Consider the following 27,843-nt stretch of genomic DNA (forward strand, 5'->3'; position numbering starts at 1 on the left):
AGAACTGAAAGACTTTCCTCAAAAAGAAATTTTAGGTTATCAGTTATTTACACATACTTATTTTAAAATTACTATAATGAGGAAGTGTCATAGACTTGCTAGAATAGTGCCTAGCCTAGGCCTAGCTTGGATGTTACCTTTACTCACTACAGTCTTGCTTCAAGTTGCCAAGAGATTTATACTGCAGCCTCTCTTAAATAGCAAGACAATTTTCATTTTGCTGTTAGCAATGGATTTTGGATTTTTGTAGCTTTCTGGAACACTAGTCTTTCTGTTCAGTCAGCTTTCTCATTAAATGTTTAGAAGTTAGAAGGCTAGAAGCTATTAAAGGGTAGAGTTTGGAGAAATGAGTATACCATACTATGATAGGTTAGGTGGAAAGGAAGCATCTCTGGTTTCAGTTTCTTGCTTGGGCTTTTTTATTTTTAATCCAAGATATTTTTTCATCTGTATTTGAAGCTGTGGGTGACTTCTTTCTGGGTATTGTGCATAACTGTCTTGTGCGTTTTAAGATGGTAGAGAATAACACTGGCTTTCTAGTAAGGGTATAAGGTATTTTTTGTGCTTTGTACTTACTGTATGATTAGTTAACACAGGTGTTATCTGATGAGTTTCTTGCTTAGGAAAAAAGGCTTTAAATCTACTAAGTGCGCATAACACATGCAAATAATCTCTGTCTACCAATAAAATCCTCCAGAACTTGTAGCTTAGAGAAGTCATTAGTAAGAGTGTTGCTACAATTTTCTCTCCTTTTTTCAGAGTTGGCAACAAAGGATAACACTCTACTGCGTTCAGTCTGTTGTTTTTTCTTGCAGTAAATGTTTCCTGGAAAGCTCCCATTTTGGACAAAGAGTAGCCTTCTTGGAAACTAGCTGTTAGAGTTGTTAAGTCTTAAGTCAGTGCTGCACTGGATGTATTTATCAGACCTCTAGAGGTCTTTTTATTTCTGTGGACGTCAGTCATTTTACCCAGAAACAGCTTTGAATCATAATGAAACTTGCACAATTGTATCTGAAGGTAATGTCAAGTAAATCTGGTTCCAGGCAATTTCATGTTGTCTTGTTTAAATTGGTGCATTATTAAATGTCAGATAAATCTGAATACATATGTAGGTTTCAAGGAATACTCAAGGCAAATAACTCTCATCAAATAAATCAGTGATTATGAAATGCAGTTAATTCCTGATGATGTTCTTTCTGGAGTGAAGTGTATGCTTCCTTTAAAAACTTGTATTTCTTTTATTATGAATATTTTAGGGAAAAGGAGAGGGACAGCAGTGTAGCAGGAGAAGTATGTTTGCTTGGATCTTTGAAAGCAAGGTAAAGAGCAATTTTATGCTGAAAAAAGTTTTCAAACACTAGGGAAACTCATTGTTACTGCATCCAGTAAGAACCTTAGACCTGCAACTTGGCATTTAATGCAAGTAACTTGTGAAGTCCCACTCCTCCAGAACAGAAATAGAATATGTAGGGCTAATTCTGCTGGTGCAGACTCTCTTTAGTCTCATATTCAGAAAGTAAAGAGTACATCTAAAACAAGCATTTTGCATCTTAATCCAGTGCTTAACACAATGTGTCCGATTTCCCTTTCTCTGGCTATTATTGCTGTGACAAAAACATACAGTCAGTATTGGCTGTCACTTAAAACCAATCACTAGTTTAACTCTGAATGGAATAAAAAGTATGGCTTATGTAATGAGGTCTTTGTGGAAACCTTGCATACTCTAAGAAAAAACATTTTTTGCACTGTTGGGTTTGACTGTGTACTTAATGAAGGGTATTCAAGGAAGGGACTGCCAGCAAGCAGAAGATGCTCTTATCTGATTTTTGCTATTCGGGTAGGATGGAGGTTTTACACTCCTACTCTTGAATGTATGGGGGTTTTTTTAAAGAGATAAGTTATCAAACTTAAATTGTGATGGTCCTTCAGCCCTCATTACACAGATAAGCAAAACCTTCTGCAAGGCCCGCCCACTTGAACCTAATGTACAACAGACTTTGAGAGGGTTGAGGCAGAGTTTTAACTTTGAGGACAGTTTAATTCCTGTGTTTCAGCTCTGTCATGACAGAGCGACTAAGTCAGAAAATGCTGTATAACTTAAATGTCAGTGAGGAGGAGTTTGTCCCATAACAGTTCCTTTTTCTGTTCCAAAATCCTTCAGATTCACAATTAGATGTTTTGTGTAAAGAACACAGACATTTCAAAGAAAAAAAACTACCCAAAATAAGCTTTATTGCAAGAAAAGTGTTGTCTTACTGATACAGACCTTCAAAGAAAACTTTTGTTAATTACAAACATTTGAATAAAAATGTACAAAGTTTCTTTTTCTTTTCAAAATCCCCAAACTCAAGAAAAAAAGAAAGGAAAGGAAAGGAAAGGAAAGGAAAGGAAAGGAAAGGAAAGGAAAGGAAAGGAAAGGAAAGGAAAGGAAAGGAAAGGAAAGGAAAGGAAAGGAAAGGAAAGGAAAGGAAAGGAAAGGAAAGGAAAGGAAAGGAAAGGAAAGGAAAGGAAAGGAAAGGAAAGGAAAGGAAAGGAAAGGAAAGGAAAGGAAAGGAAAAAGAGAAAAATCACTGAGTATAACTTGATATAACCTTTGGTCAGCACTGATATGCGACTGAAACAATCGTGGACTCAGCGTGTGCATTGGCTATTTTCACATATGAGATTCCATTACAAGACTAGTTACAGGCACCAGCTGTCAAAAAAAGCACCATTGAGACATACACTTAACACATAATGGTACGACATTCTAAAAAAAATTACTAAAGTAAACTAAATGTCAGCTCATTGTACAAACATCTTTCTTACAAAATAAGCTATGATAAAATGAGGCGTACGGTGTATAACTACAGTATTAATGAAACTTCTAACAAATGGATTTCAAATACACATTTTCCTTGTCTGCACTGCATAATTATTTTGCACATATGGCAGTCCTGATACAGCTCTCAGTTTTTAGTAAATGCACCATTAATTCAAGCCAGCACCAAACAGTATGGAACATCACGTGTTCCCTTCAGAGAGACATTTTCTTCAGCTGCCTACAATAATGCAAGTCTGTAGAGCACCCTTTCTGAGAATGAGGTGTGGTTGCATGTGTGGTTCCTTGAGGTTATTGGAAGGAAGTACAGTAGAGTTTGGTTCTGCAATTCCAATGGTATTAAAAGCAGTCAAGGTATTTTGCTACAGCAGTTGTGCCTCTTCCATTATTTGATGTGGCTGATTCAGAATGCAATCCTATTGAGCTGCTGTGAAATATGATCGCTGCAGAGACTGATACTGTAATTATTGTCGTTTAAGACTACTTTTTTTCTTTTTTTTGAATACTCAAAGTTTTGCAAGAGCACTTTAGAATATCCAGAAGATGTGCTACAGTGCTCTTTCAGCTCTGACATATTTTAAAATTAGTTGTATGCTATTTGGATGACTGGCCCAAATACAAAAGGAAACATCTTTCAAATCTATTTTTTTTAATTAAGAAAGTACCTCTAAAATGTTATAGCTCAAATTTATAAATCTAAAGAAAAACAAACATGTTTCCCTTTTTTTTTACATAATTTGTTATTTTCTCCATATATTACTGCATTAAAAATAAATAAAATTCTATATTTTTTTTTTTAATTAGGAACTATAGCAAAATACCCGAAGTGTTGCAGACTGCTAACAGGAAAACAACAGCTCACATTTTTGTGCCATTTAGTGCCATATGATGACTTCTTGAACTTTATCGTTTTAACATACTTTAAATTGAGGTTATATAAAAGATACAGTAACCATGATCACCATTGTGATCAAAGTTTTGGCGGTGGCAGATTTATGTTACCCTTCTGCAAGGGTGGTTCTGCAGTCTTAGCAGGATGGAAGGAAAGAGGTCTTCCCCTTTTGCTTCCTGCCCCAAAAGTCAGTGACTGTTTCAAAGCCTTTTAAAAGCAGATATGCTCAGGTGGGTAGATAGGTGAATAGAAGAAGTGACTGAAGAACTGGACTCAGTCTGGAAGATGGCTAGTAGAGGTCTATCCACAGCCTCATTCTGAGAGCTTCCCCGAGCTCTCCTAGGAGGTAGTTGTCCTCATTGCTGTCTTCCAGTTTCTTTAGCTCCTTTTTCTTATATAGAGGAATGCTAGTGATTTCCAGTGTGTGAGTTCCAGGCACTGACTTTTTCTTAACTGTGTGCAAATAACTCAGTCCATCCCTTTGATGGATTCGAAAGATGCCATCATCATTGCCATGTGAGATGATGTAGCGCACATGGTTGGTAAGGGGCTCAATGGCTGGCATGAGTTCTAGGATGTGCTCCTTGTTGTCAAGCCTGGAAATGTTGACTCTCATCTTCAAAGGACTATCCATGTCTAGACTTTCCAAGCTAATCTGCTCGATCTGAAATAAAAGAGGAAAGATTGTTTAGAGCAGGAGAGAAACAGTTATTCACTTGCATTGAGAGAATAATACGTGATTATTAACAGTTTCTGCATTTGGGAAAATCTAGCTATGAAAGAAGCAATTGTAAAAACCTTTCCACCTGGGAGAAGTGCTTGATTCTGTATACACACCCTATAAATCTTAAAGGCTTCTCACACAGGCTTAACAGGATAATTAAAGTTACAGCATCAGATCTATGAAGGGGGCTCAGATTTCAGATTCTTTTCAGAATCTGTTTAACTTCATGCTTGCAAAAAGTCCATGTAAAGAAGAAAGTTGTGTTTACTACTGCAGTAAAGACTTGTACATAAGGCACAGTCTTGTTATTATGATCAACTTCAGTGGGGAACATTACAGAAACACACACCACAACACTGTATGGGAATTTCATGAAACTTCTCGCAGCATTTGGTGATGAGGAAGTACAGTGGTTATAAAGCAAACAGAAGTAATGAGAGAACTGCTGTACTGTTAGCCTTCTACAGAAAGGGCTAGCGTGTCATGTTGTGCAATTACTTCCTATTCAGACCACTGAAAGGAGTGTGGATAAAAGTCCCAGCATTGTTTTTCTGACAAATCAGTCATGTCTTCTTTTTTAATTTGACCTTCAGTATAGTTATGCTGCAGGTGTGAATCTGTTCAGAGGTGTTAGCTGTAAACACACTTGTGGCAGGGGGGTGAGAATGAGTGTATTACTAGGAAAGCTGTCTAACAAGCAACAGCTTCTGAAAGTGTTTCTACAAAAATACACAGGCTGTAGTCTTCTTTAGGAAACCTGATACCAAGTGAGGTAGCTAGCCTACAGGTCAAGATCTTTTCATGCTTGTAATGATAACAGAGGATTTCTCTCTCTGGGGGAATTCCATCACATGTGAGTACATATGTGTCACTAATATGTAATGTCATTAAAAACACATGGTGAAAACAAGGAAAATTTGTGGACAGGAGCAAGTACTGTAGTGTTTTAAATACTGCACCCTGTAGATGTCATTAGTGACAAGATTATTTCTTTTTTCACATAGTTTTATGGTTGTGAAACCTTTCACTTTTACTGCTGAGGTAGTTCTAATACTAGAAACTGAAAATATTAATGCTATTAAAAAACATAATAACAAGGTGTAACAGTTATGAACTACATATGAAATTAACTGTGCAACAGAAAAAATAGTTTTCAAAACATCTGTGTATTTCTGTTGTGGGTTGACCACAGGATTCAGACTGGAACAGGTCCAATGGGAGTGGTAGTAGGGAGAGAAAAAAGATGTTTGTGGGAAGTGTGGATGTGTGTGGGGAAATCAAACATTTAGATTTTAAGTGTCAAGACTCTATCCTTTAGACCAGAAATTATAGGATTACTGGCTTCTTTAGAAACTGCTAATACAAGAACTGGCTTTGATGGCATAATGCAAAGTAGCATGTACTAAAGCTGGAGCTTTGTGATTGTTTTATGTCCTTTCCCATTTAGAAAGGAGACTTGTTTCTCCATTCTTTCAATGTAATATGTGTGGCTAGCATACATTACCATTTGATGGTTTGCATTTTGCCTGTTTGCATTACACAGCTCTTGTGTTACTGAAGGAAAATCTGTGTGTGTCCCCACTTCTAAATTGAGTCAGTTTCCCATTACCGCAGATTTCAAGACCAGAACTAATGCTACAAGACAATATCCTATCATACAGAGAATGCAGGTAACAGATATACAGGTATACTCTTCTAACTTCTGAAAAAAAAAAGCATCTAAAAGGTGTAAATAGTAGGGCTGTCCTTTCATGAGTATTCCATAACTTATTTTTATAAGCCCACAAAATGCAGTAAGAAAAAAAATTAAATCTGAAGTGTAATTCTCTAATACGCTCAGCAATTCTGCATATATTGGATTTAAGAATATCAGCTAGGTCATGGACTCTAATCCCCCACAATTGTGAGCAACCATGGAACAGACAGAGTAAAATTATCTGCACGATCTATTTAGCTGTCCCAGACCATAAAATGCTCTCCAGTCTTCTGACAACAGAACAGATTGCAGACATGACCAGTTTCCTGGCTGTCTGTAATTATAGGAAAATTATTTCCCTGAATATATTTTCAGGAACTAGACCACGTCGTACTACAAAGGATTCTTTACAAGCTTAAAAAACTTCATCTGTTCATAGCTGGTGATGTCTTTCTGATTGTGACATTGTTCCTGCCAATACGATGTAAGTGTGAAAACCAGTAAGGCAGGGGCAAGAAGATTTTCATGATTGAATGTGGCCTGTTATAAAAGTCCCTCCATTTATTGATAGTGTTGAGTATGGTATCTCTTAAAATACCTCGAAGTATATTATAGTGCTTATTTATCCTGGTACGTACAGTGTTATTAGCACTTCTCTTCTTCCTGTTGTCTTTTTTGGAATAGCCATTGATTTTGCACTCATAACATGCTTCAGGGGACAAAGCATTCTCTTTATCAGCATCTCCATCCAGTGGCAGGTACTGGCCTTTGTTAAATCCCATCCCTGAGACACAGTGGCTGTTGAATAAAAATATCTGTTTTAGTTACTTCTTGTAGTTTTATGAACTGTCCTGTTAAATGGAAAGGGAGTGTATGTAATCTGTACCACAGTGTCTGTATCCCCATCTTTTCCCTTCCCTCAGCAGGAGGTCTGTGCATTAATTTTCTTCACACTAGTGTGGCATACTGGATGAAAAACAACTGTTGGCTGAAGGCCTGCAGGCTTTTCTAGTTTTTATTTGCAAGTTTTACAAAGAAATAGAACAAAAACAGCCTGCCCTGAATCTAGCCATTGTCATGTACCAGAACGATGTTAATTTACGATTAATGTTCTGGGTTGATCGGTGTGGCTTTAACCCCTTAATTATCTCAGTAGAGATGGCACCTATCCTTATGCAGCAACAGTCCTCATTGAGCAGATTTGTGAAGGTGTTCTTGTGCTGATACTGGGGGAGAAAGCAGAACTAATTATTTAATGTTGCTTATATACTAGATTTAATATGAGTGTCATGCTGCATATACTGATATGTCTTTTTTTCTAGCTTCTGGATATCGTGTGCAAAGGTAGCAGAAAGGATGACTTAGTAGCCTGTCCTTCATTTGCACCTCTTCTCTTCAGTCTGACTAGGGTCCAGCCTTTTTATAGCCTTCTGAATGTGCCTTTGATGAATGACTGTGTGGAGGTACTCACCCTTGTCCAACTCTGTAATAGCCAGGTGGACAGCCACAAAGATAACCACCTTCAGTGTTGGAACAACCATAATTGCAGGGGTTCTTGGTAGAAGAACACTCATTCACATCATGGCATGCACTGGAGAATTGGTCATAAGAAAATCCAGATGGGCAGGCACACTTATAACTTCCAAGTGTGTTGTAGCAAGAAGCAGAGCCACACACATTAGGATTGGAGCACTCATTTTCATCTAGGAAGCAAACAAAAGTATATTGGTATCTTCTACTCTGATAGACATCAGGCAACCATGATGTAGCTAACAAATCAGAATATCTTCAGGTCCTAGGGCTCTGCTACATCCTTGACTTGGTCTCTGAAGAAAAAGTACATTGGCAAAGGTCCCAAACACATATAGCTGGGCTGAAAAGGTATTTTAGGATACTGTTACTGTTAACTTTATATTGACTCAATGCTCCCCCTTCCTTCAAGGTATGTCTCCTATTTTGCTTAGGAGTCCTCTTTCCCCTGGAAGGGTGCACTCCTACCACATAAAGTCCACAGAAGATAAATGAGCTGGAACTCCAGTCATACTCCAACCATGACAGTGTTACTGGGCACTTTGTACTTGTACCTGGGGAAAGTTGCTTTGTACTTGTCCCTGGGCAAAGTTGTACTTGTAGTGGAAACCTGCAGGCTCTGTGAGGGGGAGGACAATCTAAATAGCCAACCAAAATGAGAGAGAAAAAGCAAGTATTGTCTTCACCTTGTGCGTGCTGAATTAAGATACAGAGAAGATGACTCCCCCAGTCAGTGTAACTGATTTGGTTCCAGGCTATATTGTGAAAAATGAGCTTGTTGTTCATGCTTTTGATAGGTGGCATGTGTTGCTTATTTTACTTATCTTACCAAGGTACTAGTTTCCTGTAGGTGTTCTTGTCTCCAATACAATTAGCGCATGCTTTACCATTCTTGCCTGCAGTTACTAAGAGACACATTCTTTTGAAGCCTATCTATAATATTCAGAGACTATAGCTGGTTTGGAGTTCTGTGGGAGTTGTTCATTGTGTGTTCCTGTCACTCCCACCCTAGTCCTTTTTTTCCTTTGCTGTAGAGCAGTATTAAGTAAGGAGTGATGATGGAGGTTGGGACTTCAGAAATTGCCTGGTGTGCTACTTAATGTAAAATGGGTGTAATAAAATAATTTATATGTCCAAGATCAGCCTGTAAGGAATGTATGGCAGTGCTCACAGCCATCCTCTGATTATGACACCATTAATAGAGAACCATGAAAGCAAACCTGAAAAGGTACGTATGTGGATATGGTGCCTTGTGAACCGTACAGGCTGGGGTTGTTTGGATGTGTGTTGGTTTTCATTAAAAAAAAATAATTCACACAATTCATTTGGTGTGGGAGTTAGTTTAGTTCATGAAACATAGAAAAGAAATTATGGATTGAATGAGATAAACATACAATAAAACTGCTGATCTGATTAATTTGTCCCTGTTCCTAGCCCAAAGAACTAATGTTGGCCTTAAGACTGCGTTTTGGAAGTAGAAAACCCTTAGTGGTTATGTTGGTATTTTTTCTCCCCATTCACCATAGATGCTATTCTGTAGTATTCTCAAATTGCTAATGATGGTGAGTGATTCTTACTGATGACAGGTGAGATATTTTTCTTTTGTTTTTGTCTTTTTTTTTTCCCCCCCCCCCCAGGAGAGGTATTTACATTGATGCTTTCACGTATTCAGGTGAACATCTTTCCACCTTTCTAAGATGGGGATTTTTCTGAGGAGAAGGGAGTCAGAATTTTGGCCTTAGTAGGAAAACTCCTTGTCACACAGAGTTTCAATAGGATGAGTGTGTTTTCTTGTTACCGTATGTCATTGACTTACGTTGGAAGTAGTGAGTGTATGGAAGGAGGGGGAAAGAGGTAAAAAAGATCTGTGTCTGAATACCCTTTGTTCTGCCCATTCTAGTCCTCGCCTGGTAGTTGACACTATAAACACTATGGCACCTTTGCTGTTTAAATGTATTCTGTGCTGTTTGGTTCCTTACCGACACACTGATTCCACTGGTAATGCTGAATATATCCTTGTGGGCATCCACATCTGTATCCACCCAGGATGTTTTGACAGTCATGCTGGCACCTATGGTTTCCATCACATTCATCCACATCTTTGCAATGCGGAGAGAAGTAGAACATGAAAGAACACATGATTATACACATTGCCAAATATGTTACTCACTTTGATCATAATTATTTGAACACCAGTATTTATGACAAAGGAGTACTGTTCTAAGATGGAAGCATCATTCACGCTGATCTTTTGGAAAGCCTGGAAGTAAATTAATAGTTCTTTCTATGAATAATCTGACTCGAGCTTTTGAGCCTTTACATTACTCAGATTTGGAGAAGGAACACTATTCCTGGTAATCCCACATGATGTTACTGTGATGTAATGTTTAGAAACTGAATGTTTGTTTATTTCAGTTTTCAAACAAACTAAACTCTCAGTCTCCTGGAACATATCGAATATGAGGAATACATACCAAATTTGGATGTAAGTGCTTACCTTTGCAATTAAAAAGAAAAAGCCATCTAAAAAGTCTCTGAGGTAAGTGTAAATAGAGGAGAAAGCCACAAAAACACAACAAAATGTAAAAACTCAGTCATCTGAATGACAGCTTCTGTAATAAGTAGATTGTAAGCAGCTTAACGTGTCAGGTACAGTATGCAATTCTAGTAGAAAATGAAAAATCATGCATGGTATCACAGATTCTAAGTTACACTCTAGTTGTACTCAGTTTGAAACAAATTTATGGAATTGTGATGGCCCAAAGCCTGAGGTGCAGAAAACCATCATGCTAGGAACTGAAAGTGTCATTTTATCAGTAATGGCATATAGAGCACTTCTGATGTGCCAGTTGTGTATGTATCTTGTAACTGCTTTGATATGTGTAACTTCACGTTTTGTAGGTGCTGGGTGAAGTACACAATAAGAATGTATCTACGTTGTGAGAACAGAGTAATCTGACAGAAGATAACGCTTTCTAAAACTTCTGGCTGCATATATTCTGCACTTACTCTAGAAATAGGCTCTAAATACCAATTCCTGTTTTAAATGCTGTATCAAGGTAGCTGACATTTTGAGCTGTCATAAATTTGGCACGTATACCTCTGCATTTCTAATTCTCAGCAGCCAGATGGCCTACTACTGCCTTTTAATTCCTTCTTTGCTCAATAGCTAAGGCCACTGAAGAGTCTGGAGCCCTCAAATAGAGATTTCCTGACTGGGGCTCCCTTTTAGGCCAACTGAGAGAGATGAATCTCCACAATATAATTTGTATTTTTCATCGTAGTGAATACACTTCTGAATATGTATCTCTAATAGGGTAGAAGACTTGAAGTACAGAATTTAGAATCTAATCTTAGGGACCTTCAGGTGGATGATTACAACTAGCTGAAACAAAAATTGTAGAGAGATTCGGTTTAGAATGTATGAAAGTGAAAATGAAGAAACAACTAAATTTGTAGATGTATAAATCTATATGAAGTTGCAATGGCATCTTAGAAAAAGTTGTTCAAGAGTTCAGGTAAAAAGTCACTTTTTATCCTAGTTTGTGTAAAAATTTCTCACACACTATGTTCTTACAATCATGCTTAAAATTATTCAAATACATACCTGTTTCTTTCTGGGTGTTTACTTTTACTATGGCTGGTGCTCTGTTTTATCTGTCTTTGACATCACAGGATTCACTAGACACAGAAGTAAGGATTTGCACCATAAAAAAATTTGACCTTTGCTAGTTACCTTCACAGTTTAATCCAGTAGAATCCAGAGAAAATCCCCTTTGACATTCACAGGTAAAACTTCCAGGGGTGTTTTGGCAAATTCCTTTTGATCCACAAAGCGATGGCTGAGAAGCACATTCATTGTTGTCTTAAAAATGCAGAGGAGAGATAAGAAGGTTGGTAGACCTTGTGGCATGATTTTAGGCATGTTCATATAACATTTACAGAATCACAGAATTGTCTAGGTTGGAAAAGACCTTGAAGATCATCCAGTCCAACCATCAACCCAACATTAACAGTTCCCAACTACACCATATCCCTCAGCGCTACGTCGACCCAACTCTTAAACACCTCCAGGGATGGGGACTCCACCACCTCCCTGGGCAGCCCATTCCAACGCCTAACAACCCGTTCTGTAAAGAAATGCTTCCTAACATCCAGTCTAAACCCTCCCTGGCGCAACTTGAGGCCATTCCCTCTTGTCCTATCACTTGTTACTTGGTTAAAGAGACTCATCCCCAGCTCTCTGCAACCTCCTGTCAGGGAGTTGTAGAGGGCGATGAGGTCTCCCCTCAGCCTCCTCTTCTCCACACTAAACAACCCCAGTTCCCTCAGCCACTCCTCGTACGACCTGTGCTCCAGACCTTCACCAGCTTCGTTGCCCTTCTCTGGACACGCTCGAGTAATTCAATGTCCTTTTTGTAGTGAGGAACCCAAAACTGAACCCAGGAATTGAGGTGCGGCCTCACCAGTGCCGAGTACAGGGGTAAGATCACTTCCCTGTCCCTGCTGGCCACGCTATTTCTGATACAAGCCAGGATACCATTGGCCTTCTTGGCCACCTGGGCACACTGCTGGCTCATGTTCAGCCGGCTGTCAATCAACACCCCCAGGTCCCTCTCTGACTGGCAGCTCTCCAGCCACTCCTCCCCAAGCCTGTAGCGCTGCTGGGGGTTGTTGTGGCCCAAGTGCAGCACCCGGCATTTGGCCTTACTGAAACTCCTACTGTTGTCCTGAGCCCATCGCTCCAGCCTGTCCAGGTCTCTCTGCAGAGCCTCCCTACCCTCGAGCAGATCAACATTCCCACCCAACTTGGTGCCATCTGCAAACTTACTGAGGGTGCACTCGATCCCCTCGTCTAGATCATCAATAAAGATGTTAAACAGGAGTGGCCCCAAAACCGAGCCCTGGGGGACACCACTCGTGACCGGCCGCCAACCGGATTTAACTCCATTCACCACAACTCTTTGGGCCTGGCCATCCAGACAGTTTTTTACCCAGCAAAGCATGTGCCCATCCAAGCCTCGAGCAGCCAGTTTTGCCAGGAGAATGCTGTGGGAAACAGTGTCAAAGGCCTTACTAAAGTCAAGGTAGACAACATCCACAGCCTTTCCCTCATCCAATAAGTGGGTCGCCCTGTTGTAGGAGGAGATCAGGTTTGTCAAGCAGGACCTGCCTTTCATAAACCCATGCTGACTGGTCCTGATCATCTGGTTGTCCCATATGTGTTGTGTGATGGTACTCAGGACGAGCTGCTCCATCAGCTTCCCGGGCACCGAAGTCAAGCTGATAGGCCTGTAATTTCCCAGATCATCCTTCCAACCCTTCTTATAGATGGGCGTCACATTGGCCAATTTCCAATCCGTCGGGACCTCCCTGTTCAGCCAGGACTGCTGGTAAATGATGGAAAGCGGCTTGGCGAGCACCCCAGCCAGCTCCTTCAGCACCCTCGGGTGTATCCCATCCGGTCCCATAGACTTGTGTATGTCTATGTGATGCAGTAGGTCACTGACTATCTCCTCCTGGAATGCGGGGAGTCGTTCTCCCAGTCTCTGTCTTCTGGTTGAGGAGGCTGGATTCCCTCAGTACTAGTCTTGCTATTAAAGACTGAGGCAAAGAAGGCATTAAGCACCTCAGCCTTTTCCTCATCACTCGTTAACACATTTCCTCCTGAGTCTAGCAGGGTATGGAGGCTCTCCCTGGTCTTTCTTTTGCTGCTCACATACTTATAGAAACATTTCTTGTTGTCCTTGATTGCTGAAGCCAGATTAATTTCCAGCTGGGCTTTAGACCTCCTGATTTCCGCCCTGCATAGCCTCACAGCCTCTTTGTAATCACTGTGAGTGGCTAGCCCCTTCTTCCAAAGGCTGTAAACTCTCCTTTTCTCCCTGAGTTCCAGCCAAAGCTCCCTGTTTAGCCAGGGTGGTCTTCTCTGTTGCCGGCTTCTCTTACAGCACCTGGGGTCTGCCTGCTCCTGAGCCATTAAGACTTTCTTCTTAAAGAGTGCCCAGCCTTCCTGGACCCCTATACCCTTCAGGATCGTCTCCCAAGGGATCCTGTCAAGCAGTTGCCCAAACAAGTCAAAGTCAGCCCTTTGGAAGTCCAGGATGTCAGTTCTGCTTTCCCCTCTCCTGGCCTCTCTAAGAATAGAGAACTCTATTATTTCATGATTGCTGTGCCCTAGTCGGCCTCCAACCGCCACATCATCCACCAGTCCTTCTCTTAAGAGGTTGAAATCCACGGAGTGCAACAGTTTATTCTGAAAATTTAGCTTTTGATATTTATATACAAGATGACCTCACAATTCACGCAGAGCTATGAGTAATTAAGAAACTTGAAGTGCAAGCTGTCATTCAGTTATAAGTGTGAAAGACCCAGGTATTTAATTGCTGACAGTGGTAGAATGCTGCATTTCTGTATTAGGTGAGCTAGAACAGTTTCAGTTGGCAAGATTCATACATATGCTTAAGATTTAAAGACATCTGTATCTATTAAAAGAGAAAATGCAGTCTGTTTTTGTTTAACTATATTTTAAATCAGATTTTAATACTTTATCCTTTTGTCTCCATGTGGTTATACTTAGAATATAATAATATGTATTAAATATGTACAACTGTTTACTAAGCAAGAAAATACAAATGGTGGATAGACTGATTTTTCTTTAGGTATCATTGTTGATTTTCAAAATCTGTTTTCTGGACTGCTGATGTTATTGCTCTGTATTATTATTGTTTATACAGAGCAAAATACATGAATGAGAATTGAGAATGTTATTTTTACAGAAAAATAAGAAAAGAAAACGGATGTTTTTTTACCAATACAAGCTGTGTGATGTTGCGTAAAACCAGGTGGACATTTGCATGTGAAGCCTCCAAGGGTGTTGACACAGAGAAACTGACAATTGTGTTGTTTGGTTTGACATTCATCAAGATCTGAAAGTAAGAGATGTTGTTGTCTTAAGAAAAGTCAACAAAAAATAGAGGTACATTCGGTCTAACTTGATAAAAAGACCACACTTCAAAACTATTTCGTTTTAAGTCACGGTGCAACAGAATTAAAAGTTACTGTGTATAACTTTATTTACCTTTACACGTCTTTCCATCTTCTTGAAGGATGTAGCCCCGAGGACATGAGCACTGATAGCTCCCTTCTGAGTTTTTGCAGATAAAATTGCATGGTTTAGGGGACTGGGAGCACTCATCAAGATCTAAAGAAAGAAAATGTTAAGTATCTGTTGTACTGATTTCTTTGTCTGTCTTTGAAGGGTGTTTTCTAAATAGGACTGTATTTAAGAGAAAAATGTTTGTAGAAAAAGTCCCCAATTTACATTTGTTCAGAGTTCCTATTTCTTTCTCTATGGATGTGTTGCTATGGAGTTTCTACAGAGTTGCCACTACAGTGACAAACTGAGGGACAAACTGAGTGTCCTGAAAGAGTAATATATTAGAGTGACAGTGGCATTAATATTTTCATCTGAGAGCTAAGTATTTATTTTTGGGTATACTTATATGTGTTAACGAACAGGAAAGTGGGAAAATGTAGACCATGAAGGAATGAGCAGGTTTGTCAGTCAAAATGGTTACACAGCTGAAACATATTTCAGTGCTCATTCTACTGCAGGAATATTGCCAGTATAGTTTGCTTCTTGATTTCCCCAAAAGAAATAAAAAAATAGAAGTGCGCATTAGGAAAAGAAAGATAGAAAAGAGATAAAAGAGATAAAGAGAAAAAGCTGCTTTGATACAAAGGTTTACAGAGGTTGATATGTGTGGAGGTTTGAACTCAGCCAGCAGCCAGACGCCACGTGGCCGGCCGTTCACCTCCCCCCTCCCTGGTAAGATAGGGGAGGGATAAAAGAAGAGAATTCGTGGGTTGAATAAAAAGAAAGAATTTACTAAATATAACGAGAACAACAGTAACAATAGTGAGGAGCAGACAGCCCGCGTGCAAGCCCCGGAGAGAGAGAGCGACCCTCCCACCTGGGCATGACATCACATGGTATGAAATACTCCAATGAAAATTAACTCCATCCTGATCGAAACCAGAACAATATGTCATTAGGTACAAATTAAAAAAATAACTGATGATTAAGATGCTGAATCTTACCAATACAAGATGTGCTGCTTATGTCAGTAGTATAGCCAACTTTGCAAAAGCATCGGAAGGAGCCCATGGTGTTAATACACTGTCCATTTCTACATAGGTTTGGCATGACCTTACATTCATCAATATCTGTGCAGAAAATAAATATGTCACCTTTCAGTTTTAAATTCAGCTTTTTTCTACTGTTCCATTTTTGCACAGTTCCTCATCATCATGTTTCTGATAGAAACTTTACCTTTTCTTTCTCTTTAAAAATGGATCTGAATGCAAAGTCAAATATCCTTCAAACTTTCATTATTGCTTTTTGTATCAAAACCTTCCTACTATTTCATTGGGTACCCAGGTTCCAGTTCTGCTAACTCAAAATACAAATCCCGTAGAAGTGAATTTTCTTATGACCAGTTAGATGATGTCAAAAATTATTCAAGAAAATTTTAAAATATGTTAGCTTCTGTTTCCTGTGTAGAAATAGTAACTGCAAAGCATTCAGTGAGACTGTTGTTAGAACAACTGTTGTTATCTTTGCCATGTATGCAACTTTTCAGCATACAAAAGCTTTGAGATAATTTCTACCTTTTAGTTACTGTTTGGTACCTCCTGTTTTAGATCCTAACCCTGAAAATTCTACACGGTTTTGAATATTCTGGTTGCAGCTACTGTTTAAAGGTGGTTTTAATTTCTGGTCTCTCAGCAGCATTTGAAAAATCAAACTCTGTTGTTTCACAGGAAATTCTTCGACGGAATTTCAAAGAGAATTCTGCATTTTCTTAAATACGTGAGCATATTATTTTCCTCTTTTCTGCCTCTTTTCATCTCTGCTAATACCTCTTCCATCTGTAGTATAGCCTGGTCCATGTGGACAGAGTTTCTTATATTGGGTGGTTCCGGGAAGCGGACAGAGCTCACACTGGTTACCCCAGCCCCGGCCTCCATCACAGCAGCACTCAGATTTAGTGACAAGATTCCGGCTGCTTGAAGCCATCTGACACATTGTCTGTAAAACTTCAGCAAAGCAAAATCCTTGGCGATTATCTGTAAGGAAGAAGTACAGAGATCAAGAGAGAGTAAGAGATAAACATCAGATCCATTAAGCATCTGATGTATTATTCTGACTCTCTATCAACACATGCAAGCACTAGAAGATTATTAGCAACCACTCTGTGAAGTCTATTTTGACTTAGCCTTTCAGATTTGTTGTGTCTTCTGATAATCTGCTGCCATTCCAAGTGTATTCCAGACGTCTCTAAAGTTCAGTACCTGCATGAGTTGGGTGAGAATTTTATTCTAGGGAAGTTGTGCCCTGGGGCGTATCTGGTGAGCTTGCCTGATAGTAAAACAGGCTGTGGGCCAAACTGAGCTTCCACTTAAGCTGGCTATGTTTGGCTTGCATTTGAACAATTTACTTGGAGTGGGGTTAGAAGTTTGCTTTGTTTGTTTGTTTTACTGGTCAGTATGTCTGATCATCCACCCTGATGCAGTTTAAATGACAAAAGCCTTAGCACTTAAAAGTGTCTATGAAATTCAGTACTTTTACAGTGGAATTCACATTTTTGTTGGAAAAAAATATTTATATGACCTTACTGTTGATCTATTCCTTTCTAATTCTGTTTTCCTTAATTTTTAAACCTTTTGGTTAATACCTGTCAATCATGAAAGAGAAGCAAAACTTCAGAGTCATTAAGCTCCTACAAGTTTCCTTCAAACAGGCAGCTGAGGAAAGAAGAGATCCCAGTTTCCAGTGCTAATGGAAACTCTAAATTTTGCAGAGATCGTGTCTTCTAAATAGGCTATGTCACCTGTCTTATTTGTTAATTAAAATGGAGACATTGTCTATGGTCTGACAGACACTAATGTTTTTAAATGAAAGATTTTATTTTTTTCTCTTAAAGCTAAGATTTAAAATCCTTCAGATCCCTTAGAATGTGTATATGTATCAACACTCAGCTGTTCTCTTTTACAAGTATGAGAAGTAGAATCTGTTTCTTATGTGAATCAGGTAAAATGTGAACTTTGACTTTAGGCAAAACTTACTTTGGGTGCCTGGTAACTTAACTGTTTACATCAAACAAAGCTGTCCTCATTGAAAATGTCAGTTGTGTGAGACAGGACATTTGCTCGAGTAATGTGCAAGATTTCTCCTAGATAGGTAGATAGTGGAGGTCTTTATGCACATTATGACTTGAAGAACATATAATGCTCTGTCCCCAATTTGAGATGTGTAATAAATTTTAATGTGAATAAAATATAAAGGTTTGGACAATATATTTAAAATAATGTAATCTAAGACTTAATATTTGTGCTTTAATTCTAAAGAAATACTTTGTTTCTGCCAGACTGATTTTTCATTGTAATCTCTGACCTAAAAAACCCTAAAGGAAAAGCAGCAACAAGCGAACTAACACAAAGCATAGTTTTCAGAAAATAGTAAGAAAATCATATATTAAATATAAGAAAGCAGTAATGATCCTCAAGCAGGTTATTTCTTTGGCATTAATGACTGGCTGGGGTTAACAGACTGTGGCATGTTCTTCCCATCTGGTCTTAATCCGTAGGAAATTCCCTGCACTTGCAATGTTATTGCTTTGCCATGAAGTCAGCACACTACTGATGACAATTTACAGGGAGCTGGTTTTATAGTACCTACATAAGGTAATATACAAGTATTTTTGATGCAAGAATACTAATAAATATAGTTTCAGTATTGTGAAACACTTCAAAGTATTTACACTTGAACACTGAGCATAAAAAAGTAAGGTTTTGCAGTTCTGTTTGGTTTCTAAAAAGGGAACAATTAATTTTATAGTGCAAATAACAAGTCTGAACATAATGAAAAGGAAGTACAGGTTGATGAATATAAACCCTTCATCAGGATTTAAAGTGCAGGTCTGCCTCAAGACTTTTTAATGTATCTTGTATTTTTTGGGTGAAATCTTAGTATTTTGTATTCATAATCACCGTCTGAATTAAAGGTACAGAAAACTCAGATGCCTAGTTGCAGTATTGTGGTGCTTAAGATTGCTTTCTGAATATGCAAACACTTAATTTTGCTCTGCATCTCAGTTTTTGATCTAAGCTAACTAAATTCTGCTCCTTATTTAAAAATGTCTGTATTTTGTCTGGATAGTGTTGCTCAGCACCGTATTTATGTACTTTGGAATTTAGACACTTCTATGTGAGGCCTCTGACTGCTAGACTCAAGATGCCTGTCACTCCTATCATTATTATGTATTATATAATTGTTTAATTAATAAGGATCATTATTTAATTTCTGTAGATACCAGAACTGTTAGGTTCTCAGAAGCCTAATTTACACTCTGTATCCTTTAATGTAAGATGAAATGTATACGGAAGAGGCATTTACCAAGACACTCAATGCCTGATGGACTTGACAGGAATCCTTCATTACATTCACATCGATAGCTCCCAATAACGTTCATGCAACGACCATTTTCACAGATACCTGGCTTGGTGCGGCATTCATTTTCATCTTTACAAAAATAGAAAAAAAAATATTAAAGAAATTGTTACAACAAAATATATCAGACTCATAGAATGCATTAATTAGTCTGCACAGTATTTGCAAAATATTTGCAAGAAGTGGAAAGTCAACAACTGATTAAGCCTGGAAAGGACTTTCCTAATAACACTGTCCTATTCCATTCCTTACGTACTGCATGCTAGGATGAAAGCTTTAATCCTTGTATGTTCTTTGCAATGTATAACAAGAAGCAGAAAACCCTTGCAGCAGAGCAAGTTCTAATCAGAACTTTCACCTGGCAAGCAGCATTTATATAAAATTGGAATACATGCATGATTTGAGTAACAATTTTTCATTTTGTAATCATTAAGTCTCTGAACATGTTTGACCTTTTCTGAAATCAGTCACATTTCAGTCCGCACATCATTTCTCTGAAAGTTTACAATCTTAACTGTATTTTCTTCCATAGCTAATGGCACAGATCTGTAAGCAATTACAGATGCTTAAATCAAACCTCAGAAATACATCAACTGATTTAAAGGCAGCATTACATGGCAAAAATGGCAAAATTCTTGTTAATACAAATTATCTCCCCGGAAAAAAAATCATAAAGATCTGTAAAGGAGAGTAGTCATTCTCTTGCTGAAGGAACACTGTTGTAAAATGAGATGGATTTTTTTTTTTTTCCTCTGAGCCAGTGACAGCCTCAGCTACTTCTATCCACAGAGAACTTTGGAATGGTCTTGGGGTTTTTTATGTACAAGAAGAAAGTATAATTTGCCAAAATGTAGCTATTGCTTCTCCCTCAACTAATTCAGAAAATGGTGGAGGAAAGCTGTTTGCTTACTTACAGGATGGAGAACTATTTTGAACTATGGCAGTTTCCACATCTTTTGGTCTTCTTTTATACGTTGTTTCAGAATCTTACGGTTTTAATTCTTTAAGTAACTGCCACATTATTTATAAACAGTATTGATGCTAAAGGAAATGTAACTTTTCATTTATGTAATTTTGCTTCGTACTCATCAAATGAGGTCTCTTTTTTTTTGAAACTTCATTTTTTAAATCTAACAAGTGTCTGAAAAACATTCTGATTTTGTTGTACAACAAAAGAATCAAAACCAGAGTTTTTCTTCTGAAACACTTATTAGTCACTCAGAACTACTTTCAGATAACGCTCAAATCTTGAAACAAAAAGAAAGCTTAAGATGTTGGGCATTATTAGCTATCTTAAGTGTCCTTTATGAATTGCTATTTTCTAGTTTACTATATACATATACAGAGAATTTTTCAGTGTTTGCTTGTTTGTATTTCAGTAGACGTCTTCTTCCCTTTCTAAGCTTTACCTGTGCAGCCTTCTCCATCAGGTCTCCGGGTCATTCCAGGAGGACATATGCACATGAAAGTACCAATCAAGTTTTTGCACATCATGCCTCTTGATTCGCAGTCATGAAGACCTTCAGCACACTCATCTAGATCTGGAAAAAATAATGTATTTTGTGTTTGAACTTCCTTCCAGTAGCTTCAGTTACTGAAGAAAACTAGAACTTTCTCAAGAAAAAGAACATACAGTCTTCCCTAACTAACAAGCACCAAAGAAAAAATCTGAGCGCTATGCTTAATTGCAGTTGCTTAATCTTTGTGAACTGTATCATCTTGTCACGTTAAAGATGAACGTCACCATTGTGACCTTCTTGGCTTTACAATCCCCACCAATGGGTACACTTCATAACAGAACTAGATACTGGTCTTACATGAATTCTGAAAGAGTAAATCATCATCCGCTTGGCTGCTTGCTATATTCCACTGAGAGGATGAATGCAAGATGCACAGAAATGTTTGGATGATGCTTTGGCCAGTGCAGGGTGATGGAAGTTTGGGAAAAGTTTATACATCAGTCATTACCTTTGCACATCTTTTGGTCTTCTCTTAGTTCATAGCCGACTGGACATGTGCATTCATAGAAACCGTAAGTGTTGATACAACGAAAAGCACACAGCAAAGGATTCTGAGCACACTCATTTATATCTGAACAGAAAGGAACAAAATAATTGTTCTCCAATTGTTCTCCACTATGTTTTAAAACAATCACCAAGAAGGTTTTCTTATACCTCTGCTTCTCTTGTCAGCTAAAAAGTATCAGAAATGTAGTAATTCAAACCAGAGACTTGTGGATGTTTGATTTTGAGTAGCCAGAGAAAACTTAACAAAACCCTGCCTAAAAATAATGGCATAATAAATATGGAACTACTTGAGCTTAGAACATCAAATTGGGACAAGCTTGTTTCAGATTTTTACTAGATGATGATTTTTTAATGTATTTTTGTGCAATGAGAGATGTCAGGTTTTTCTCCCAACTCTAAAAAACAGAATTCTTGCTTCAGAAAGCAAACTAATTATGATTCATAAAAAACAAAATTTGTAAGAAGCATCCTGATGAGCATCTGCTGAGAGCAGAATGGTTGTACACAATTCCCACACTGTGAAAAATAAGAGGTACTTAATCAAACGTAACATTGGATTAGTTTAAAACAGATGAAGGAAAATACTTCTCTAAATAGTGAGAGTAGTGACATCCCAGATTTTGTTGCCACAGGATACTGTGGAGGCAGATAGTATAAGCAGATTCAAGACTGTAATGGGCAGATTCTTGGACAACAGATCTATAAGTGGATACTAAACCCATGCTGTAGGGATTCATCCCCCAGTTTACATCACATTTTCCCTGTATCCTCAGCTCTTGTATTAGAGGAGTGAACTGCAGAAAGCTGTTAGTCATGCTTGTATGCTGAATTTCAATGTTGAGGGATGAAATAATGGACAAGATGGACCAGTGGTCTGACTTAAGTTTATTATGTTCAGCATAACTCATTTGCTATGGTATGAGTGGGTCAGTGCATAACTGCTCTGTCTCAGTTATGAAAAATGCTCTGTAAATTCAGGCATTTTTTCCATGGTTAGCTACACTGTTTATGAGGATATTTTGGGGGCTCAACAGTTACTTCCTTCCCACTCTGCCCTTTCCAATAAACCATTGAATAATGTAACATGCAGTTTGGGAAATCCTGTGATAAACTAAAAATACCGCTTAAATCAATTCAGGACTTCCTTTTCAGTGACATATTTCAAGCAGAGCAACTTTTTTTCATCCTAGTTATTACAGCATCAAAGGCCTGGTTAATAAAGTAATTTGAATACCAAGGACTAGAAAAAAACGAAAGGGAAAAAAATTACGAGGACAAGTTACCTTCACAATTCATCATTGGGCCTGGTTCAAATCCTTCATGACAGCTGCACTCAAAACTGCCAATCACGTTAGTGCATGTACCGTTTCCACATGGGTTGCCAACTGAACATTCATCAGTATCTATATAATGAAAAAATGCAAACTGTAGAGAACTGGGGCACGTTTCAAAATGTATTTTAAATTCAAGTATTACAATTCTTAGAATTTATGAAATATGGACACACCGATGCAATGTACTCCAGTGTAATCTAAGTTGTATCCCATGGGGCACTCACAGCGGAATGATCCGTCAGTATTGATGCAGTGACCATTTGAGCAAATCCCTGGGCTTTCAAGGCATTCATTGACATCTAAAAAGCGGGAAGATATTAGCAACCAATTAGCTGATGCATTTCTGTATCAAGTCTTAAAAAAGCATTTTAAAAAGACTAAATGCCATATTCTGTTCTCCAGTCATGGAATTTCAAAGGTAATCTTTTAACTATCATAATGGTCCACATTTACTGGGTCAGCCTCTTGTCACCTGGGGCTGTGGGGAGTAAGCCATCACATACTATAGTATCTGAGTCTAGTTTTACGTATAAATATATTTTTTTAATTATGAGGAAAAAGAGTACCTACCTTCACGTGTATCATCAATTCCAGGAATAGTTCCATGACCATATGGACACAGGTCCTGAAAAGCAACTGAAAGGTATGGTTTTTAAAAAAAAGAGTGAGTGAGAGAACTGTGACAGATGGTTAAAGCCATCCAAAATTCTTCTGTATCAAGTTTTTCAAAACTGTCAACTGTTTAAATCATGGTCATTACACTGTCTTGCCAGAAGCAAAAGTAATACTGTCTCTAGTCCAGGGAATTAGCACTAGAACTTGTTGAGCTTTCATGTGCACATGCTTAGTGCCTTCTTGTTTCTGTACTTGGAAAAAAACAAGAACTGAAAACTGTCAATTACTTCAGGGATTCTTGGCACTGTCCCATTTTGTTCTTCTCTTTTGCCTAAAGCAGGCTAGATCTATAGATGGAGGCTACTAGTTTATTTCCCTAGAGAGCAAAACCAACTCAGTATTTCTCTTTTTCTGTGATTTCTTCTATTTATTTCTTTTGTTGACCTGAAGATGGTTCTAGAAAAGGCTGTTAACAGAGAATGCCAAAAAAGAGCTCTCCTTCTAATGATCAAAAGGTACAACACAAATGTGCTCTTCTTTTTCTCCCACCTAAAAAGGCTTTATTTGAAATCTTGATGTGTACCTTCTTCTTCCTTTGGACAGAGCTCACAAGGATCACCCCATCCTTCTCCTGGCATTTTACTGCAGCAACACTTTGCCTTTGTGGTGTTGAAAGCCTTTGGCACTGAGCATTTCCCATTCTCAAAATTAATGAAACAGAAGCTCTGGCGAGTATCTAAAAGAGAAAATACAGTTATGTGGAGCTATCACCTCTGACCTGGTTAGATGATAACTGGCAAGCCCTGAGAGGAATAATGTTAGGCCTGCATTTTTCATACTATCTCGAAAGCACCTTCCAACCCTCATAAGGGCATTGTTTGGAAGGCACCTGCAGAGGTCTCTTTTTACTCAGTTCTACAGAGTATCTGTTATCTGTTAGAATAAGTTATTACATTCCTTAATCATAACTTACCAAAACATCTCCGACCATTATCTGACAGCACAAAACCTGTAGGACAGATGCACTGGAAACCTCCTGGAGCGTTCGTACAAGAGCCAAAGAGACAGATGTTGGGATCCTCGCTACACTCATTAATATCTGTAAATTAAAGAAGAGGTTCACCATAACCCCATTGGCTGTGAATTCCTTGGTTAGGAAAGATTATTTATTTATTTATTTATTATTTCAACTTCAGCTGGGGGTGCTCCTCCAATAAAGCACCCAAGAGATAAAGCTGCCTGAAGGTTCCAGTAATTCTTTCAAATTAGATCATTTCACTGGCATGCACTTTCCTCTCCAAATACCATTCTCTGTTCTTTGTCACATTTGTATTACACACATTAAATAAATGCTTTCAGACTGAAACAGAGGAAAAGATGTATTTGTGATAAGAAAATCCTTTTTCTGTAAACAAAACATCCAAAGATGAATTTAAAAAAATTTTTATATTGGGGTTCTTTGTAACTGAAGATGGGCTCTTTTCACTCTGACTGATTCTTGAACTGAAGCTATAGCTAATTATTAGTAGAAGGATACCTATGATTATATTTATATATTCAGATTTATATTTACCAGTCTTCCACTGCCACTCTTGATATGTTATTTAAAATTTTTCCTCTTCAGTTGCATAATTAAGAATATTTTGCTATGACTATTTAAATGTGATTTATTTTTAAAAAAATAGAGATCTTTTTATAGTAATTAAAAACTTAAACCAAAATAAAAGAGCACAATATAAACACCAAGTGCCTGTAAAATTCTGCAGTTCAAATAGCATCAGGCTGCATATCCTGCATCTATATAGACAACAGAAGAGTAAGAAAAGTAATACATTAATAGACCTTTAATTTTTCATATCTATTATTTAAAACTGTAGTTTAATTTATTCTATTCTGCAAATATTGACAGAAGATATAAGCCTCCTTCATAAAGTAATTTGTAAAGGTAAGTATAATTTAATAAATTCTAAAGTGTATTTTAATAATCTTCAAAGCTATACTCGCAGTACAACCCTTCCTGAGTCTTTCTGCAAGAGATATTAAAAGAACCACCACAGAGACCTATGGCTGTATAAGCATTCTACAATAATATCCATATTGATCTTAATCAAAGTGTAGGCAGGAATAGGTATTCTCCATGAAAGTAAGCTTCATGGATCTTGAGTCACAAATTTGTAGCACCATTTTTCCTGTTATTTGTTGGACTCTCTACTATATGGAATCTTCGAAAACTGATCTGTACTTAGCAGATAAGGAAACAATGGAAACACAGTCTTTATCACTAGGAAAATGTAAGTGGAGTGATGGAAGAAGTCAGGTAGGAATAGACTCTGTGATGTTACTTCTAAAAAATATTACCTTGAGTCCCATTTTCAAAAGTTACTATTAGGTACAGTGCATGAACAAACCACTGTAGCATAATCTGGCATATAACCAAACCCTGCAGTAGTTTCCCATGGACAGGCTCTTACTTTGTGAAGCATTTTAAATCAGCTTATTTCAGTGAAAAAAAGGTAATTAATTTCCCAGTTAGTATGGCAGTTGTTAATATACAAAGCTCAGCTATTCAGCTGCATTAATGGGATAGAAAAACTGCTCTTCTGAAGTACTGCTCACTAGTGTAATGAATGCCTTGGGACTAGTGGAAGAAACTCTTTTCGTGGCCATGATGAACAGGCAACTAGCCAGACTATGGAAGAAAATTAGTCCTCTCCTCTTCATTCCCATAAAATGAAAGGAAATATATTAAATGGGTAGGTGAAAACTATGAATTTTTCTGTGGCTCCCATCTGTTTTGTTTTCTCCTGCATGTAATCACCCTGAGCTCAAAAAGTAATCTAGCCATTGCCAACCTTCACATTACAGGCAGAAATAATGAATTCTTATAAAGCTGTTTGCATATAAGCTCAATAGAAAGTAATGGGGACTGTACATTGCAAGAGTTGTCATAATATTCATCATATCATCACGTAAGTATTAATACAATCACGTGATTATCTAAGCATTTTCTAGGAACTTTAGCTGCTAATTTTCCAAACATGGCAGAATGAAGAAAAAGAATGTAATTAAGTCCCTTTTACTTGGTTTGGGCAAAAATCTGTTTGGCAGTCACCAGTGCTGTTAAAAACATCAAGAGATTCTGTGAGGATACTAAAGTGGCTATAAACAGTGATCTTCCTAGAAAACCAAAAGCTTTCATTTTAAATTCATGAATTTACAGCTGTAGGTGATTTGGATTTATCTCAAACATAATTGCTACTATGGAAATGGCAGCTGCCAAAAGAAACCACAAAGGCAAACTGAATATGGTGGTGTGATACAAAAGGATGAGAGAACTCTGGGGCTCAGAAAATATATCCTCTTGTTCAAGACAAAAATTAAAAAAGGTTCCTGTGATCCAGTTCCTGCGCCCATACAGGTCAGGTGACTATAGGCTAAATCTTTATGTCCTCACCAGTGTTTTCTTCAGTCTATACAAGGACGAGCTGCTCATTTATTATTGGAAGTTATTTGGATGAATGTGTGTCTGGGGTGTCACACCAGCTAACTTCAGTCATTTAAGCTGAAAAACAGGTTTCTTAAGATAGTCACAGTGGAGAGACAGGTGCTTACTCTCTCCTCTGACCATGCAGAAACCTAAGACTTCTAGGTTAGCTACCTAAAACTAGTTGTGTGCAGTGCCCCACATAGTTAATTTAAATGTCCAATAAATTCACAGCAGTCCTGTGCTTTGCTCTGCTGAAAAAGGGAGTTGTAACTTTGATTTTATTTCTCATTCTCTGCCACACCAAATCTTAATTTATTGTGCGACATTCAGCTTCTGAATGATATTCAAGGCTTTAAATGAGAATTATATGAACAAACAAGTACATGCAAACTGATGAAAGGTCTGCTGCACCCTCTTCCTCCTCCTGTGGAATCAGAAAACAATTGTTAGAAGAAACCAATTTAAGCAATTGTTCCCATACGCTCCATAATTTTATCAAGATTTTTAAATTCATAGCCCTCTGAAACCAGAAGCTTAGTTCATCCAATGATTGCCAATAATTACCTTTCTGTAAACATTATATGAATTCAGTACACAGGTTGGTTTGTTTTACGAATGATATTTAAAAAAGAAAGTGGATGAAAGATAAAATACTTTTTTTTAAAAAAAAGGAAGTATTTTTATTTGCAATAATGAAGAAGTTAATGTACAAAATAAAGTACAATACAGTACAAAATATCTTGCCTTCCATTTTTAAAACCTCTTCCTGAAGACTCTTCCTATTTACTTATTCCCTGTCATCATGATTTTAAGTTGGGCGACATTCACAAACATTAGGGTGTACAACTACTTTCCACCACATTAGAACCAGACACTTACTCTAATCTTTAAATTGTTCAGAAGCAACAAATACAACTTGCCTTACCAATACAACTTTCACTTTTGACTTCATATCCTGATGGACAGATGCATCTGAATGATCCTTCCAAATTTTGACAGGTACCAGGAGAACAGGAACCAGGTAGTGCCACACACTCGTTAGTATCTTTGGAGAGCAGATGGAATCAAGAAAGGTTTAGAATCATGTAATTCTTATGATAACAAAACAGGCTATTCATGAAAAAGACTGTAGGATTCTTTTCTAATTTTCTTTTTCTAAGGCATTTAAATGCTTGAAGATTAACAACTATTCCAAAACCCAG

General features: G+C 37.8%; 1 protein-coding gene across 1 annotated transcript in view; it reads right to left on the reverse strand.

Moving 5' to 3' along the window:
- Positions 1–4,002: 4,002 nt before the first annotated feature.
- The window catches only part of FBN2 (fibrillin 2), a 175,823-nt gene continuing 151,982 nt past the window's right edge, over positions 4,003–27,843 (reverse strand). Inside the window, exons 48-65 of the mRNA XM_074811874.1 lie at positions 27,567–27,686; positions 24,128–24,253; positions 23,738–23,890; positions 23,110–23,175; positions 22,713–22,838; positions 22,489–22,608; positions 21,147–21,269; positions 20,588–20,719; positions 19,125–19,250; positions 16,589–16,795; positions 15,767–15,892; positions 14,745–14,867; positions 14,476–14,592; positions 11,400–11,528; positions 9,643–9,762; positions 7,605–7,836; positions 6,772–6,931; positions 4,003–4,377 (exon numbers count right to left, since the gene is read on the reverse strand). Coding sequence (XP_074667975.1) covers positions 4,003–4,377; positions 6,772–6,931; positions 7,605–7,836; positions 9,643–9,762; positions 11,400–11,528; positions 14,476–14,592; positions 14,745–14,867; positions 15,767–15,892; positions 16,589–16,795; positions 19,125–19,250; positions 20,588–20,719; positions 21,147–21,269; positions 22,489–22,608; positions 22,713–22,838; positions 23,110–23,175; positions 23,738–23,890; positions 24,128–24,253; positions 27,567–27,686 — 2,681 coding nt within the window. The remainder of the gene's footprint in view (positions 4,378–6,771; positions 6,932–7,604; positions 7,837–9,642; positions 9,763–11,399; positions 11,529–14,475; positions 14,593–14,744; positions 14,868–15,766; positions 15,893–16,588; positions 16,796–19,124; positions 19,251–20,587; positions 20,720–21,146; positions 21,270–22,488; positions 22,609–22,712; positions 22,839–23,109; positions 23,176–23,737; positions 23,891–24,127; positions 24,254–27,566; positions 27,687–27,843) is intronic.

The sequence above is a fragment of the Strix aluco genome, chromosome Z (assembly GCF_031877795.1).
Source record: "Strix aluco isolate bStrAlu1 chromosome Z, bStrAlu1.hap1, whole genome shotgun sequence".
NCBI lineage: Eukaryota > Metazoa > Chordata > Aves > Strigiformes > Strigidae > Strix > Strix aluco.